Below are 18,168 nucleotides of genomic sequence, written 5' to 3' on the forward strand. Positions count from 1 at the left end.
GATCTTTGTCGGCCTCTATCCTTGTGAACTCACTCTGTGTTTTTCTCCTGTGTCTAAAGCTCTTTTTTTGTAGTCTCTTTCAGGGTTCTGTTCCCTGTCTGTCCCCTAACTATAGCTGCTTCTCTTTCCTCAGCCCCTTTTAGCCAACTCCACGTTTTTTACGGGGTGATCTCTTCCATGCCCTTGGCATATGCCTATGGTTTCCCAATCTGTGTCTCGCCCCTCTCCCCCTACCACTTACCTTGTGTTTGCAACAACACCTTAAACTCAGTGTGTCCTGCTTTTCTGTATTTCCAATCTCTGTGAATGGTACCAGTTAGTCACCAAAGCCAGAAATCCTGATGTTTTCTGGATTCTTTCCTTTACCTCAAAGCACTCCATCCCTTCCCCCCCCCACCAAAATCCATTACCAGAATTCTATCAATTGTTCATATCTGCTTTTCTCTAATCTTGATTTCTCACCTTTCTCCTCTTAATTCAGGCCCTCACATCATTTCTTATCTAGACTCTTACCACATGCCTGCCTTTTTCCAATTTATGATCTGTACTATCAACAGAGAAATCTTTTTACTATCCAAATCTAACCATGTCATTTCCTGTATGCTTTCCCACAAAAAATCCTTTGATGGTTCCTGATGTCTTTAGGATAAATACTGAATTTCTCAATATAAAATCTGTCCTTTACCTTTCTCCTGTACGACCCCACCCTAAACCACCCCTGTGGAGCACTACTTACCATTTCCTGAAGTAACTGGGCTTTCCAAGTTCAGGCATGTTGTACATACTTTGAGTCTCCCCTGTAAAAAGAATTCTGTGGACACTTTCATATAATAAAAAAAAAAAAAAAAAAAAAAAAGGAGAAAGGACAGGTAATAAATATGCCCTTAACCTAAATTCAAAAATAAATATTTTTGCCATATTTACTTCATATTTTTGCCCATTTTAAATCATTTGAGAGTAGTGGACATAATGCCATTTTACTCCAATACTCTTGAGCACACATTTCCGTATATAAGAACATGCTACATAGCTATAGTAGTATTACTTGTAAGAAAATTAACAGTAGTTACAGGGTGCCTTTAATCCCTCTGTTTTGGTTAGTGCTGTAGTTGTTTGGTTCTAAGTAATAGAAATCTGACTGAAACTACAGAGGCAAAAATGAACATATATTGGAAGGAATACTGAGGACTGTAATATATCTGCAGAAAGGTCAGAGATACAGCTATGACCCAGAGACAACAGGATCCATGTTATCACACCGCCAGGAGTCTTCTCTCTGTCTTGTATCTCTGCCCCACTCTGTATTGGCTTATTCTCTCCCACTGCCAATAGCTTTTTCCTATGACGATGAAAACAAATCCACTGACTGCTCTTCAGACCTATATTCTGTAGCCTCCCTCTATCACCGCATTCATAGCTTCTTTTCCCTTAGTTTGAAAAATCTCAAGAGTAGCACACTGATAACCTATGGTTAGATCATGTATGAACCCCACCAAACAAACAAGGAGAGTATTTAATAGTGAACATGCCTTCCAGGTGTTGTCCCTATGTTTATAAGGGTTTCATCCAGTGCAGAGAAATCATACAATGGGCAGATACTCCAGTTGGAGTCCACTACAACCTCCTTGGCCTGTTGAATCCCTAATGACCTTTAGTAGTGTAGAGTACTCCTCTTCTCTGTACAGCAAGCCTTCCCCAGCCTGCCTAGCAGAGGTCGAAAGTGCCTTCTGTCTGCTTCCATGGTGTTGTGTTCACCTCACAGAGGTGGGATGGATCCCGACCCAAAGTTTGGGTCAGCTGTCAAGACTGATAATGTCACATGCACACACACCAAGTTTATTATATTCACAGAATGAAGCATGCAGGGTGGGCTCCCCAGCAAGTCTGAAAAATGCCCTTTAGAGTGCAGAGAAAGGAGACTAGCTTGGCTTTTATTGGCAGGAAGGAGTTGGTGAGGCTGGGGCAAACTTGCAAAGTTTGAACTTCTCACTAGATGAGAGAGAGAGAGAGAGAGAGAGAGAACTGGCTTTCTTATCTGCTTGCCCAGGTGTGGGATGTAATCAAACATCAGAAATGAAATTAGAGTCTTCATAACTCATGACATCTACTGACTTATGTCAGTGCGCTGGGTTTTGCTCTAATTGTCTGTTTAGATGTCTGTTTCCCTGCTAGACCAGGCTGTGAAGATAATTTACCTATTTATTTTTGTGTCTCTGGTACATGTTTCACACTCAACACTTTTGAAAAATTTTATTTTAGAAAGAGAACATGAGTGGGAGAGAGAGGCAAAGGAGAGAGAGAGAGAATCCAAAGCAGGCTCCACGCTCAGTACAGAACCCAACACAAGGCTTGATCCCACGGCCCTGGGATCATAATCTGAGCCAAAACCAAGAGTTGGACGCTCAACCCAATGAGCCACCCAGGTGCACCACACTTAACACTTACATATGGTACGTTATCTTATTTAAAAAAATTTTTTTTTAATGTCTATTTTTGAGAGAGAGACAAAGACAGAGCACGAGCCGGAGAGGGGCAGAGAGAGGGGGAGACGCAGAATCTGAGGCAGACTCCAGGCTCTGAGCTGTCAGCACAGAGCCTGACATGGGGCTCGAACCCACGAACCGTGAGATCATGACTTGAGCTGAAGTCTGATGCTTAACCGACTGAGCCACCCAGGTGCCCCTTCAGTAAATTAAGTCCAACCAGATTGCCTGTTGATTTCTTGATTTCAGTTAACTTAATTTTACATTCTCAAGTGATTTTGTCAGACTACAATGAATATTTGTTATACCTTTTCTACTTGATCCGGCAGTGTACTGACTTAATGCCCATGCTGGAAATGTTTCATTGTCTTGATATGTATAGCAATAATTTAAGGACTTGAGAAGAATATCCTTAACAGAACACTTTACAGTATTTTTCCAAAAAGTGTAAGTAGTTATCATTGCTTACTACCTTGACTCACACACTGAAGTTTTGCCTTGTATGTTTTCTGTAACCTATTTCCATTGCTTGTGGTCATTTTTGGTAAATCGGTTTTAAAACACCCTTTGCGGTATCTGGAACAACTCTCAATTGGATAGAATTTACCATTCCAAGGTGTATCTGATGGTCATCCAGGGCTTCCAGGAGAGTTTCAGGCCTCTTAGCAAGGATGCCCCTCTAGTACCCTGGCTGATTTCTAGACTCCCCTGTAACTGACTCCTCTCACTACTTTGCTCATTCCTACTGCCCTCTAGAGCTTCTTTCGTAGTAAATCATGTTAACTTTCTTCAAAAATAGGCTTTCTTTGTTTTCATCTATTACATTTCAATTGATTCTGTAATTCTACCTCTTTTCCCCTCTCCCCTCCCTTCCCCCCATCTCTCTATTAACAGTTAGTTGGAACAGTCTGGGCATGACCACCTCCCCGCATCCCTCTGCACCCCCCTCAGTTATTTATGCCAGTGCTGTTAAATATTTTTCTGTTTCCATAACAACAACTTTTTTCAAACATTTGTTGCAGAGTGCAGAAAGATGTTTTGGGTGGAAACTTGGTTTGCTGAGTTCTTTGGTTTATGTAATTATTAAGTACAGAAAATCTTGATTTCAAATCTAAAGCTTAAAATGGAGACCTGATGGCTTAAAGAAAAATGGAAACTGTTGCTTAAAATGGAGGTCTTTATTTTCAAGTTAAATTCAGTTCTTGAAAGGTGTTTCTTCCAGTCACTTTTTCATAGTCCAGTAAAATCAAGTAGGTTCTCTTCTAAAGAGATGTTTGGTGCCTTTTAGCTTTTCAAGTTTCTAACTATTCCACCAACAGCCCCCTCAGCCCTCAATCTAAAATGTGCTTAAGAAGATGTTCAGATTTTGTGGTAATTGAGTGGTACAGAGTACTGCATATTGATTTGACCCAGTTTCCTGCCAAAAGTTGTGTTTGGTAGAGTGCTGTGTCACTGTCATTCATAAGGTTTGTCTGAGGGCACTTGCTCAGCCATTTTTTCAGCTGTTTCCTGGCATTGCGTTGTCTTTCTGTGGCATGGGAAACTTGCCATTGACCACAAAATTGCAGCTTACTTTTCAAGCCGGTCTCTAGTTCATAACTTATTCTTCCTAATTCTTTTGTGCCTCAGACTCTTCTGAAATATGGACAGTCAGTAGCTCTGCACAGACAGCACAGAGAACAGCTGTATATTTGATTCCACTTGGTTTATCTATAAATAATTCACACTGTCCTCTTTGGCCCTCCTTTGGTCTTTGGAGTAGGTGACAATGGAAACAAACAGAACTGGCACTGTAAGCATTTGAAAATCTTTTTTTTATTTTAAAATCTTACTGTCTAGGAGCACCCAGGTGGTTCAGTCGGTTAAACATCTGACTTTGGGTCAGGTCATGATCTCATGGCTCGTGAATTTGAGCCTCATGTCAGGCTCTGTGCTGACAGCTCAGCCTAAAGCCTGCTTTGGATTCTGTCTCTCTTTCTCTTTCTGCCCCTCCCCCGCTCATGCTCTGTCTCTCTCTGTCTCTCAAAAATGAATAGACGTTAAAAAAAAAAAAAATTTAAATCTCACCTGTCTAGCCAAGTGTCTCGCATGCTGTTTATGACAGGCAGAATTCTAAGATGGCCTCCCAAATTCCTGGCCTCCAGGGTGCACACACACACCTTCTCCCAGTCAAACATGAATCTAGATGTTGCTGTGAAGGATTTTGGAAATGTAATTAAGATCCCAAATCAGTTGGCCTTTAAAACAGGGAAATAATCTGTGAGGCTGAGATGATGTCATGAGTCCTCCACATTTGGCTGTAAGAGTCATAGACAGAAATGGCAGTGATTTCAAGAGAGGTGTTGATGTAAGGGAGTTTGTTGTGCCGGTTTTGGAAATGGAAAGGGCCATATGGCAAGAGACTGGAAGCAACCTAAATATCACCAATAACCTGAATGAGCCTGGAAGATGTGTGACTGAGACCTTAAGCAGATCAAGCAGTCATGCTGGGCCTGGACTTCTGATTTACAGACCTATAAGATAATAAATGGGTGTCATTTTAAGCCTCTAAGTTTGTGGTAATTTGTTGTGTAGCAGAAAACTAATTGCTCTGCTTACTTATTTACAAGTAAGCATGCATTAGTACTTGACCAGAGTTTTTCATGGTTTAGTGTGACTTCTCTTTTCAGTCTCCCATTTTATCATGGATTCTGTTCACAACTCCAAGGGAACAGAAGAGAGGGAGAGGGAGGGACAGGGGAAGCTGTTTTAATATGAGGTCTGTAAGCAGTTCTGTCCTAGGAGGACTCCTTCTGCTTCCTGTGGTGTGGACTGCCCAGAGCTGCAGGAAGCCTGCTCTGTCCAAGCCTGCATAACTAGAGTGGCCTACTGATACCCTTCCAGAGACGTTCCCTCTGTTCTTGTTACTACAAACTTCTTTGAACAGCACGAGTAGATGACCCTTCTTCCCTGAGCAAAGATTCATTTCTGTAGGGTGTGTCATTTCCTCTTTGGTCCCTGGAAGAAAGGGCAAGACCAGCCTCAGCAGCATTGCAAATCAAGCATTCTGATCCACTCCCCCCTGCCAGGCTCCTTATGCCTCCAAGCTTGTTTCCTTACCTCGGAGTCCTCTCCTACAGAAGGCCATCTTCAGTCGTCTTCTTGAAGGATCCCCCAGATTACCTGTCCGTCTTATACCGTGTCTTCTTTATCTTAACTGAGATTGATTACACTGAGGTCATTGGAGGGAAAACGTGAAGATCGAATTCATAGGGAGTGAATGACTGGTTGCCAGTCACCCTGCAGGACATTTGAATTGTGAAAGAGTGTAGTGGTAAACTTTCAGGATATAAGGACATTTTTGTTTCCATGTACTGTTATTCTATTTATATATCTATATAAAGCTTGAGAAAAAAGAATTTTATCTTCCATGTTGTCTTTGTACAGCTCCCTGCAGCATCACACACAAAATTTGAGACCCCAGCTGGCTCTGTACCTATTTCCCTGTTTCATGGTCCTGTGACCCCCACCTGCAATTGATGAGCCTGTTGGTTAAGGGGTCTAGCTCCCGAGAAAGTCTCGGGAGCAAGAGGAATTCCACTGAGTTTGAAGAGCTTCTGAGGGCGATCAGCTTCCTACTTCCTAACCCTAAATGTGTTGTTATAAGCCTCCTGCAGATACCCCTCTGCCCCTGCCTCAGGACCTAAGCCCTGGTTCTGCCTTTGGTTTTTTTTTTCCTCACAGTTGGACTCTTAAGCCACAGAAAGATTGTAGACCTCATGGTGGCTGGACTGTAAGCCATGAAATTATTTTGGACCAGTTTTTTCCTTCTACATCCTTCCCTCTTGTGACAAGAGTTTGTAGCATCTGCAGTGTTGAGCTCTCAGAAGGGAAATATGACTTGGTGTTTAGCCCTTAGAGGCACCAGAAAACATTAACCTCAACAAGAAAACTTCATGTCATCATTATAAAGAAATTCTCAAATGATGTGTAAAATAAACCATAGTGTAAACCATTATCAAAACCTTTAAAATGGGTTAAGTGTTATAAAAGCGAATAGTTCTTTACAAATTGGTAAACCTTATCTAGATGAACCTGACTTTTTTGTGTAATATGGAACAAGAGACTGTCATTCCATTGTAGAAAAGACAAAATGTTTAAAATAATCCAAGATTAGGGGCGCCTGGGTAGCTCAGTCATTTAAGCCTCCAACTCTTGATTTCTGCTCAGGTCATGATCTCACAGTCGTGAGGTTGAGCCCCACTTCAGGTTCCACACTGAGTGTGGAGTCTGCTTAAGATTCCCTTCCTCTCCCTCTGCCCCTCTGTCACTTGCACTCTTTCTCTCTCTCAAAAAATAAAATTTTAAAAATGACAACATTTAAAATAATCCAAGATTAAAGTATAGACAAAGCTGCAAAAAAAATGAGTAAAGGGGTGGTAAATTGATTTTGATGTTGATAAGGAATTTGAAAATCAGGTGAAACAATGTGACTATATTAAAAGTCAGATTCAATACATGAAATTCTGACCAACTTTTGACTTTAAGGATTTTGGAGAAAAAAAAAAGTGAAGCCCTAATGAGGACGTTAAACAGAAACCTTAAGGAAACAAACTAATCTTTCTACTTGGACAATAAAATGACCTTTGATTTTATTTATTGTAATGTTTAATTATAATACTTCTGTCCTGAGTTCTCTAATATTCTGTTTTGTGTAACATTTGTTAAAGTACTTTTCAAATTGAATTCTTGGGAGATCATATTTAATATATGGGCTGTCTCTTGACTAAACAGGATTCAGCATCGTACAGTTATATAAGAATCACCTGTAAAAATAAGCCAACATCATGATAAAGCTGGCTTACATGTAGTCCTTCAGCAAATACCTTTTAACTCATTGACCTCAAGTAACAAAACCATCTTAACTGATGGTCACTCTAAACCAAAAAAAAAAAACAAAAAACCTCCAAATGCTTTATTCTAGTTTTATATGGTGATGCTTAATAATTATAGAGTAGTATTGCTTTCCATAGTATTTTCATTACTTTACCATAACGCTGTTTACTTTTTTTCATGAAATATACACATAGAAAAATGCATAAAGTATATATGTAGTTTTACATATGCTACCCAGTCAGATATTATTATATATTTGTAGTTTATGTAATTATGTTTCAGTATACAGATACTGTGATATAGATCACTCTGGGGGGTGGGGGTTGGTTTTTTTTTTTTGTTTTTGTTTTTTTTTTTTTTTGGTCTTTTTGGCTGTATTGAGATGTAATTAACATAACATTGTAAAAGTTTAGGTACACAACATATTGATTTGATATACTTACACATTACAAAATGATTAGCATGGTAAGGTTAACACTGTCGTCACAGCACATAATTACCACTCTCTTTTGTGGTAAGAACATTTAAGGTTTTAGCAACTCTCAAGTACATAATACAGTATTAACAACTATAATCACTATACTGGACACTAGAACCCTAGAACGTATTGATCTTCTAACTAGAGGTTTGTACTCTTTGACCAACATCTCTCTCTTCGCTCCCCCCCCTTACCCCTGGTAGCCACCAGTGTTTGTCTTTCTCTGTCTAACTTCATTTAGCATAATGCCCCCAAGGTCCATCCATGTTGTTGCAAGTGGCAGGATGTCCTTTCTTGTGGCTGAATAATATTCCATTGCATATAAGCATACCATATCTTCTTTATCCATTCATCCATTGACAGACACTTAGATTATTTCCATTCCTTGGCTATTGTGAGTAATGCTGCAGTGAACATAGGAGTGCAGATATCTCTTTGAGATCTTGTTTTCATTTCCTTTGGATATGGGAAGAAATAAGATTGCTGGATCATGTGGTAATTCTGTTATTAACTTTTGAGGAACCTCCATATTGTTTCCATAGTGGCTGCATAGTTCCTTCTTTTTCTTACCTTTTTAAAGCTTCATTTTTGTTAGATGTCCATCTGTTCTCTTATTTCTAACCATAGCAAAGAATCCACATTTTACCCATAACTCCTTCTTTAGTGGCTATACATACTATCTCTAATACCCTACCACCACAAACAGCCCTGCAGTGAGTACTCTTGCAGGTTCACTTATGGACTTTCATGAGGATTTCTTTGGAATATAAGACCAGGAGAGGAATGCATAGGTCATAAAGTGTGAGTACACATCACTGTCTAGGTGTTGCCTGGTTGCTTTTGTGCTTATCTGTGCCTTCCTATATTTCCACATCCCTTGTATTTGTACTAATGCTTAACATCAGCCAACTTTCTGTTTTTGCTAGTTAAATAGGGATAATGTGGTACTTCATCATTAATTTTGTATTTCTCTGATTGCTATTAAGTTACAGTATCCATCTTTTTATATGTTTATTGGCCTTTTGGGTTTCCTCTTCTGTGAATTGCCTGTTCATATCTTTTGACCTTTTTTCTTTCGGGATTCTTAGTAACTTGTTAGAAAGTCCTTTTGTAAGCTAGAAATAACTTTAAAGTCTAAAGATATATTTAGATATTGTAAATATCTTTTCCCAGCTTATAACCTGTTCACTTTTCCCATCCCATACTTTGTTGAATCAGAAAGTCTTAATGTTTTCCCCAAATTTTGAAAAATTTAAAAGTTCAGAAAAGTTGGAAGAATAATATGGTGAATACCTATATAATCTTTATCTAGATTCACCAAGAGTCAACCTTTAGCACATTTACTGTCTCTCTTCTACACACACACACACACACACACACACACACACAACACACACACACACAGAGACTACTTTTTTTTTAAGTAAATGTGGACATCCTGCTACTTCATCCCTGTGTTCATTAGTATGTAAATCCTAAGGGACAGATATAACCATATTCAGTTTTCCCTAATCGCCAAAAATATGTCCATTATTGTATACGGTCCCCCAACCAGGATCAAATCAAGGATGACACATTGTATTTGGTTGGTTCATGTCTTTAATCTTTAAACTACCTTTCTCCTTTTTTTCATTTATAAGATAGAATTTTTTGTAGTTCAGATCAGTTGATGTATAGAATAGTCCACAAACTGGATTTGCCTCATTATTTCTTCATGATTAGAATCAGGCTAAATACTTTTGTCAAGAACATTATATAGATAATGTGTATTTCCCATCACATAACATCAGGCGGCCAATAAGGTCCATATTTCTAATTGTTAATGATGCTGAGTTTGAGTACTTCCTAAGGTACTCTCTACCAGATTCTGTACATTGTAAAGGTACCTTTTCCTTTTTGTAATTAGTAAGTAATATGTGGGGTTAATAACATGTTCTCCAGCAACCTTTCATTTTAATAGTTCTACCTACTTATCATATTATTGACTCTTGCCTAAATCATTTACTACATTGATAATTGCAAAATGGTGATTTCTTTTTTTCCTCAGATTCTAGCAGGTTTTTTTTTTTTCCATTTAGGAGCCAAGATTTTTCTGTGAAAAGTATTGTCCTCTCTTTTTCCTTTGACTGTCACTATAAACAAAAGGTCAGCAAATTATGGCCCTTGCCACCCATTTTTGTAAATAAAAGTTTTATTGGAACATAATCATACATGCTCATTTACACTTTATGGTTGCTTTTACACAACATTGGCAGAGTTGAGTGTTATGACAGAGATTGCATAGTCTGTAAAGTCTAAAATATGTACTGTCTGGCCCTTTACAGAAAAAGGTTGTTGATCCCAATTATAGACTCATATATTCTCTTCTTTATTTAATGTGTTATAACCCTTTGCTTTCACTGTTCTTTTTGTTCCAAATTTTATAATTTTTCCCAGTAAAAGCCTGTTGAAGCTGATTTCTATCATTTTTTGTAAGTTCCATTAAGCTTTGAACATTTCTTTGCTTTCTGATTCAACAAGACATTCTAGACTTCCCTCTGTTTTCATTGTCCTAGACCTGGAATGAGCCAAAAGTATGAGAAGTCCTGGTTTCTTTTTAGGGGAAATGACATTTCAAACCCATATCTGGGCACCAAAGTGTGCTTATTGCTCTGGATGTCATTGCTTCTAGGCTTTTGTGAAAAGATCTATAGAGGAACATAGGCGTATACTATATAAATGAATATATGTAAGTCATGTCCCATACTGATAATTCTAATTTATATTTTACCAATTCAGATCCAGAGTCATAGAGTTCTTCCTCATTATTCCCCATTTTGTATCTGCATCTTATTTTTCCACAAAATAATTATTAGAATATTACCTTTAAATATTTGGTAAAATTTGCCAGTAAAGTACCCATGGACTGGAATTTTCTTTGTGGGAAGGTTTTAAATTATGAATTTAATTTCTTAAGTAGTTTTATTTTTTGTAATGCTTACATATTTTTTTTCTTATTTTACCACTTTTGGTAAGCTGTGTTTTTTTCTGGGAGTTTGGTAGTTTTAGGATAATTTTTAAATTTACTAACATAAAGTTGTTAATATTGTTTTAATGTTTGCAGTATCTGTAGCGATACCCCCTTTTATCATTGCTCATACTGATATTTTGTGCCATCTCTTTTTTCTTTCTCAGTCTTGCCAGGTAGTTGTCAACTTACTAGTTTTTTACCCCCAAGAAGGGTGAACTTCTGACTTCATAGATCATCTCTGTTTTACGTGTTTTATTACATTGATTTCCACACTTGCTTTTATCCATTTTTTACTTGTATCTTCTTTAGATTTAATTTGCTGTTCTTTTTCTCATGACATGGATGCTTCGTTCATTAAATTTTAGGCTTTTTTTTTTCTTCAAATATATACATTTAAATTCATGAATTTTTCTTTAAGCACAGAATCAAGTTTATTTTACAAGCTTTTAATAAATTAAGTTTTTAATTTTCATTCCAGATAGTTCTTAATTTTTATTCAGATTTTGTCTTTGATCCATGGGTTATTTACACATGCATTGATCTATTTACATATTTATAGAAAATCAAGTTATCTTTTCTTATTGATTTCTGTTTAACTGGGCCAAGACTAGAAAATTCTGCATATAAAAGAGTTTTATAGAAGGGATAGAATAGAAAATAACTATTAAGATGGTACTTTAACCATATCAGTAATTACATTAATTGTACATATAAATAGTCTAAACACACCAATTAAAAGACCAAGATTTTCAGATTAAAAAAACAAGACTCAACTAACAATAGAAACCCAAAATATAGGAAGCAAAACTGACAGAACTGAAGGGAAAAGTAGACAATTCAGCACTAATAGAGACTTTAGTACCCCACTTTCAATAATGGATAGACCGTCTAAGCAAGAGATAACAAAAGAAACAGAAGACCTGAAAACAGTTCAATGCCATTAGACATCTATAGAACATTCCACTCAACAACAAAGTACTTACACTGCTCACACACACAAAGAACGTTCTCCAAGATAAACTGTATGCTAGACCATAATGTAAGCCCCTATAAATCTGGAAGTCATACAAAGTATGTTCTCTGATAACTTCATTCTTTAATTAAATAAATTGGCAAGCAATAAAAAAAAAAGAATCTTGAGATATTAAACAACATATTATTTAATAATGAATCAAAGAAGAAAATCAAGAAAGGAATTCGAAAATGCTTTCAGATAAGTGAAAAGAAAATATACCAGAATTTATGGGGTACAGCAAAAGCATTGCTCAGAAAGAAACTTACAGCTATAAATGTCTTAATCAGCAAAGAAAAAAATCTCAAATCAGATATCTAACCTTCCACCTTACGAAACTAGGAAAAGAAAAGCAAAATAAAAAATAATTAGAAAGAAATAATAAAGACTAGAGAAGAAATAAATAAATGAAAAACAGCAGAGAATATTAACAGAAATTGGTTCTTTCAAAACAGCAACAAATTTGACAAACCCTTAGCTAAATTAAGCAATAAAGAGAAAAAGACTCAAGTTACTAAAACCAGGAATGAAAGAGGTGATCTTTGTATAGAATATAACCTTACAGAAATAAAAAAGGATTGGGGCACCTGGGTGGCTCAGTTGGTTAAGCATCCAACTCTTGATTTTGGCTCAGGTCATGATCTCATGATTCGTGAGATCAAGCACCTTGTCAGTCTCTGCACTTGTAGAATGCACTCTACAAGTGCAAAGCCTGCTTGGGATTCTCTCTCTCCCTCTCTCTCTCCCCTCTCCCACTCATGCTCTCTCTCTTTCTCAAAATAAATAAATAAACTTAAAAAGAAATAAAAAAGGATTATAAAGGAATACCATGAACAACTGTATGCTAACAAGTTCATTAACTTAGTTGAAATAGACAAATTCCTGAAAAGACACAAATTTCCAAAACTGACCTAAGAAGAAATAGGAAACCTGAATAGACTTATAACAAGAGTTTGAATTAGTAATCAAAAAACTTCCCAGAATGAAAGCTCTGACTCACAGAAAGCCATATTGATTAATTTTATAAAAAATTCAAAGAAGAATTAATACCAGTCCATCATAAACTCTTCCAAACAATAGAAGAGTGAACATTTCCCAACTCTGTATGTTAGGCCTGCATCACCCTTATACCAAAATCACACAAAGACACTATAAGAAAACTACAGACCAATACTCCATGTGTTAAAATTCCTTCACAAAATAATAAAATATCTAAAAAAGATTATATACCATGGCCAAGTGGCATTTGTTCCAAGAATGCAAGGTTAATTTAACATCTGAAATTCAATTAATGTAATATACCATGTTAATAGAATAAATGGGAAACATGTGAGTATGTCAGTAAATAACACACACAGAAAAGGTTTTGAATAATACATCCTTTCATGATAATAACACTCAAAAAACTAAGAATAGAAGAGAATTTCCTCAGCCTGATAAAGAGCTTCTATGAAAGTCACATAGTTAACATTCTGTTTAATGGTGAAAGACTGAAAGCTTTCCCCCTACATCCAGAACAGGGCAGTTATGCAAGAAAAAGAAACAGTAGGCACCCAGACTGGAAAGGAAAAAGCATCTCTATTTTCAGATATTATACTCTTGTATATAGAAAATGATAAGCAGTCCACTTTTAAAAACTTGGAATGAGTGAGTTCAAGGTTACAGGATATAAGATCAATATACAAAATTATATTTCTCTATACTAGCAATGAGCAATTTAAAATTAAGAAAACAATTCATTTATAATAAATCAAAAAGAATAAAATACTTAGCTATAAATTTAGCAAAAGTAGTGCAAGACCTATATATTAAAAACAACAAACCATTGTCAAAAGAAATTAAAGAACTATAAATAAATGGAAGCCATTTCATATTCAGAAATCAGAGGACACAAAGATGGCAGTACTCCCTAAATTGATCTATGAATTCAACAAAATTCCCATCAAAATACCAACTGACATTTTTGTAGAAATGGACAGGCTGATCTTAAAATGGACATGAAATCAGAGGGATTCAGAACAGCCATTCTTTTTTTTTTTAAATTTTTTTTTAACGTTTTATTTATTTTTGAGACAGGGAGAGACAGAGCATGAACAGGGGAGGGTCAGAGAGAGGGAGACACAGAATCTGAAACAGGCTCCGGGCTCTGAGCTGTCAGCACAGAGCCCGACGCAGGGCTCGAACTCACGGACCGCGAGATCATGACCTGAGCCGAAGTCGGCTGCTTAACCGACTGAGCCACCCAGGCACCCCCAGAACAGCCATTCTTTTAAAAGGAGACCAACATTGGAGAATTTTTAGTGCCCAATATTAGAAACCTATAAGTTTTAGTAGTCAAGACACTGTGACACTGCCATAAAGATAGACATATAGGTAAACAGAAAAGAATTTAGGTTCCAGAAATAGAAATTTACATTTATTGCCAATTGATTTTGACAAGAGTGCTAAAACAATTAAATAGAGAAAGAACAGTCTTTGCAACAAATGGTGCTGGGCCAACTGGGTATCCACATGCAAAAGAATTAAGTTGCACGCCTGCCTTAGAGCATACACAAAAATTAATTCAAAGTATATAATAGAGCTAAATGTAAATGTCATAAAGCTGAACTATAAAAGCTTTAGAAGAAAAGATTGGAATATATGAACATATCTCCATTATCCATTGGTTTATGCAATGATTTCTTAGCTATGACCCTAGAAGCACAAGTGATAAAAGACAAAATATACAAATTGAATTACATAAAAATTAAAAACTTTTGTACTGCATGCAAATGATACCATCAAGAAAGTTTGGGGCACCTGGGTGCCTCAGTCAGTTAAGCGTCCGAATTTGGCTCAGGTCATGCTCTCGCAGTTTGTGGGTTTGAGCCCTGCATTGGGCTCCATGCTGACAGCTCAGAGCCTGGAGCCTGCTTCAGATTCTTTGTCTCCCTCTCTCTCTCTGTCCCTCCCCCACTCACACTCTGGCTCTGTCTCTCTCTCAAAAATAAATAAACGTAAAAAAAAAAAAGAAAGAGAGAAAACAGTCCACACAATGGGAGAAAATACTTGGAAAAAATCTCATAAGATACTTAGATCCACAATATATAAAACTCTTGCAACTCCTTAAATTTTATTCTCTGTTTAAATACAGGGTTTCCTTATCTCTCCTTGTTGACACTTCATGAACCCTTTCAGTCAAGAATTTATCTTTTTTTAAAGTTTGGGTTTTACCAGGGCACTGACTTCGGCTCAGGTCATGATCTCACAGCTCGTGGGTTCGAGTCCTGCATCAGGCTCTGTGCTAACAGCCCCTGTGCTAACAGCCCTTGCTTATGCTGTGTCTCTCTCTGTCTCTCAAAAATAAATAAACATTAAAAAAAAAGTTTGGGTTTTACCCATTAATTTTGTCCATACTCCTTAAATATTCCTATAGTCCACCTTCCAAATATTACCATTTCTAGGTGTGCCCTACATATCTGCTTCTCGCTTTTTTTTTTTTTAGCTCTTTTAAAATATTCTGAGTATGTATTTTTTTCTTGCCGAATTGTGAGCTAAATTGTCAATCCGATCTTCCAACTCACTAAGAGATTTTTACCTACCTTTATACATTGTACTTTTATACTAATAATTTCTTTTGTTTTCTGTATGATTTCTTGCTTCATTTTACTAATATCCTGCCATATCTCCTTAAGTATATCACACTGTGCTTGTTTAGTTCCTGGTTCAACTTTTCCAACTTCAGGTGTATGTTACTCAGCCTTTACCAGGTTATGCTATGACCACAACCAACCCAAAATCTTAGTGGGATGTAGGCTAAAAGCAGCACTCCTGAGATAGGCCATTTCTTGGAAAAAGAATACAAGACGACTTTTAAAACTTAATGTTACATGTCACTTTTGCTCACATTTCATTGACCAAAGAAAATCATATGGCCAAGCCTAATGTTGAAGTAGAATTCTCTCACAGGTTCAGTCAGCAGATTGGGAATACCACAGTTTATCACAACATTGTATGTTTTCTAATTCTACTTATGGAGTTAACTTAAGAGCTCCTGTCTTGTTGTGCGTATTGAGGAAGGGCGGAATAGAAAGACTTGGTCTTTGTCTCTTGTGAATTTAAGAAGGGAGATGATCCCCCAAGGTAGAAAGACCCAGTTCCACACACACATACATGTAAAAACTATTAATTGTCCTGTTTGCCACCACTGTATCTGATAGTGCTTAGGCAGAAGCATCTGGGTGGAGATGTAAATGTAATCAAATAGCCCTTGGTCTTTGGACTACCAAAGAGGAGTTAGAGGCAGGTGTGCTCCAGGGTAGCTGATTATCAGCTTCTTAGCTCTCTAAGCCTCTCTGCTATTCTAGGTTGAAAGGGCAAGCTCTGATTGTTCCAGGGCAAGCAAGGAAAGAAGGAATTGGAGAACAGAGTTTTGAAGCCTTCTTCTACCCTAGCCTCTCATTGTCAGCTTAGGCTATTCTTTGTCCCTTACTTTTCCCCACCTGCCAGTTCAAGGCAACCTTCTGTTCCCCCCAGGGTTTCTTACTGTTTTTTAGTTAATCCTTGGAATCAGTACCTTCCTCTAACTTCTAAATTTTTCCAGGATTGTTGTTGGGGGGTGGGTGGGTTCAAGGAGAGCCAGGAGCATGAATAAAATAAAAACATGGACCAGGGGGTACCTGGGTGGCTCGGTTGGTTAAGCATCTGACTCTTGCTTGGTTTCAGCTCAGGTCATGACCTCACAATTCATGAGTTTGAGCCCCACATTGGGCTCCAAGCTGACAGTGCAGAGCCTGCTTGGGGTTTGTTCGTTCTCTCTTTCTCTCTCTCTCTCTCTCTCTCTCTCAAAATCAAAAATATTTTAAAACAAAAACACGTGGACCAGAATGGTTGCCTGAGGAGAGGACCTTGTGAAAGAAGTTGCATTTGAATTAGAAAATGAGGATTTGGATTGGAATAGGGGGATAGGGAGGAAAACAGAGCAAAGAGATTGGTAAAGCCATGGGGGCTATGCACATGAAACCAGCCTGATCCAGGTTGGAAGGTTTAGATTGTGAAAACATAGGGAGTTAGTTACTTGTTTAGGTCAGGTGATGTCAGGGTAGGGAGGATCTTAATTTCCACTAAGGCAGGGGGGGAGAAAAGGGAAGGGAGGGAAGCTCACCCATGCACACTCTTACCAAGTGCCTGTGCTAGATAATATGGAAAATATGGAGTACATGTATAATGTAACCTTTGTCTGAAAGGTGCTGATAATCTTGAGGAAATAAAACTGGTGCTAATTAAATTATTAGAGGACATTAAGAAACAGTTTATTTGCAGAATTCTCTGATGCTGTAGGAGTTAGGAGGCCTGCCTGTACAGCTGAGATTAGCTGTGTAAGTACTTAATGGACTGCATAACTAAGGAGATGTCACTTTTAAGAGGAAACTCTAATGTGGATACCAAGGAGAACATTAAAATGGATCTATGGATGTCAGATCACTGAGTGTGTGTCCTCCTTAAGAGGAGGCAGTTTAGTATAATGAGTTAGAACATGGACTAAAGCCAGATGGCCTGGATTCAAATTTAGATTCCAGGTATGACTTTGGACAAGTAACTTTTCTGTGCCTCAGTATCCTCATCTATAAAATGAGGACAATAATAGCCCCTAATTCATAAGGCCGATCTGCTCACATAACTTTGCCACTCAGTTTCTCCTAAATTGAAGAGCATGTATCAGTGGAATTTGGGGAGAAGGGGACATGATTCAGAATTAGTAGGAAAGCAGGGTGGTATTACAGAAGGAAATGAAAAGATCTGACCATTTTATTCCCTGCCTGCTTCCTCACTAGACTGTAAGCTTTATCTGGACAGAGATTTACTTCATTGTATCCTAGCCCCTGGCTCAGTGTGAGACATAAAATGGGCACTCAGTATATATTTGTTGAATGACTAAATGCATTTCTATGTGTAATTTTAAATATAAACCAATTAAATAGTTTTATATGTTTGGATATGTACTTGTCCAATAATTTTGATGTTTAAATTTTTTTAGCAGCTAGAAACTAATTCAACAACTAGAAATAATCTTTGAAGTATTTGTGACAGTGGTTTTGTTTTTTGTTTTTGTTTTTGCTTTTGTTTTGCTTTTACAGGCCAGTTGGAATGCCAAAAATGGAAAAAGTTTACTTACATAATCCTAGTTCTGAAGAAACTATTACTTTAGTATCAATATCTGCTACAACATCACATTTTCATGCATCATTTTTTCAAAATAGGGTAAGTTTTTCTATAAATGTTTCTCTTGAGTTTGAAATTGAAATATCTAGATGTTTTATGTATAATTTCA

The 18,168-nt window shown here is 37.3% G+C and overlaps 1 protein-coding gene across 2 annotated transcripts in view; it reads left to right on the forward strand.

Moving 5' to 3' along the window:
- Window positions 1-18,168, forward strand: part of TMEM131 (transmembrane protein 131) — a 245,234-nt gene that overhangs the window by 117,608 nt on the left and 109,458 nt on the right. For both annotated transcript variants that reach the window (XM_030310450.1, XM_030310451.1), the window contains exon 5: window positions 17,975-18,098. In XM_030310450.1, coding sequence (XP_030166310.1) covers window positions 17,975-18,098 — 124 coding nt within the window. The remainder of the gene's footprint in view (window positions 1-17,974; window positions 18,099-18,168) is intronic.

Source organism: Lynx canadensis, chromosome A3 (assembly GCF_007474595.2).
Source record: "Lynx canadensis isolate LIC74 chromosome A3, mLynCan4.pri.v2, whole genome shotgun sequence".
Taxonomy (NCBI): domain Eukaryota; kingdom Metazoa; phylum Chordata; class Mammalia; order Carnivora; family Felidae; genus Lynx; species Lynx canadensis.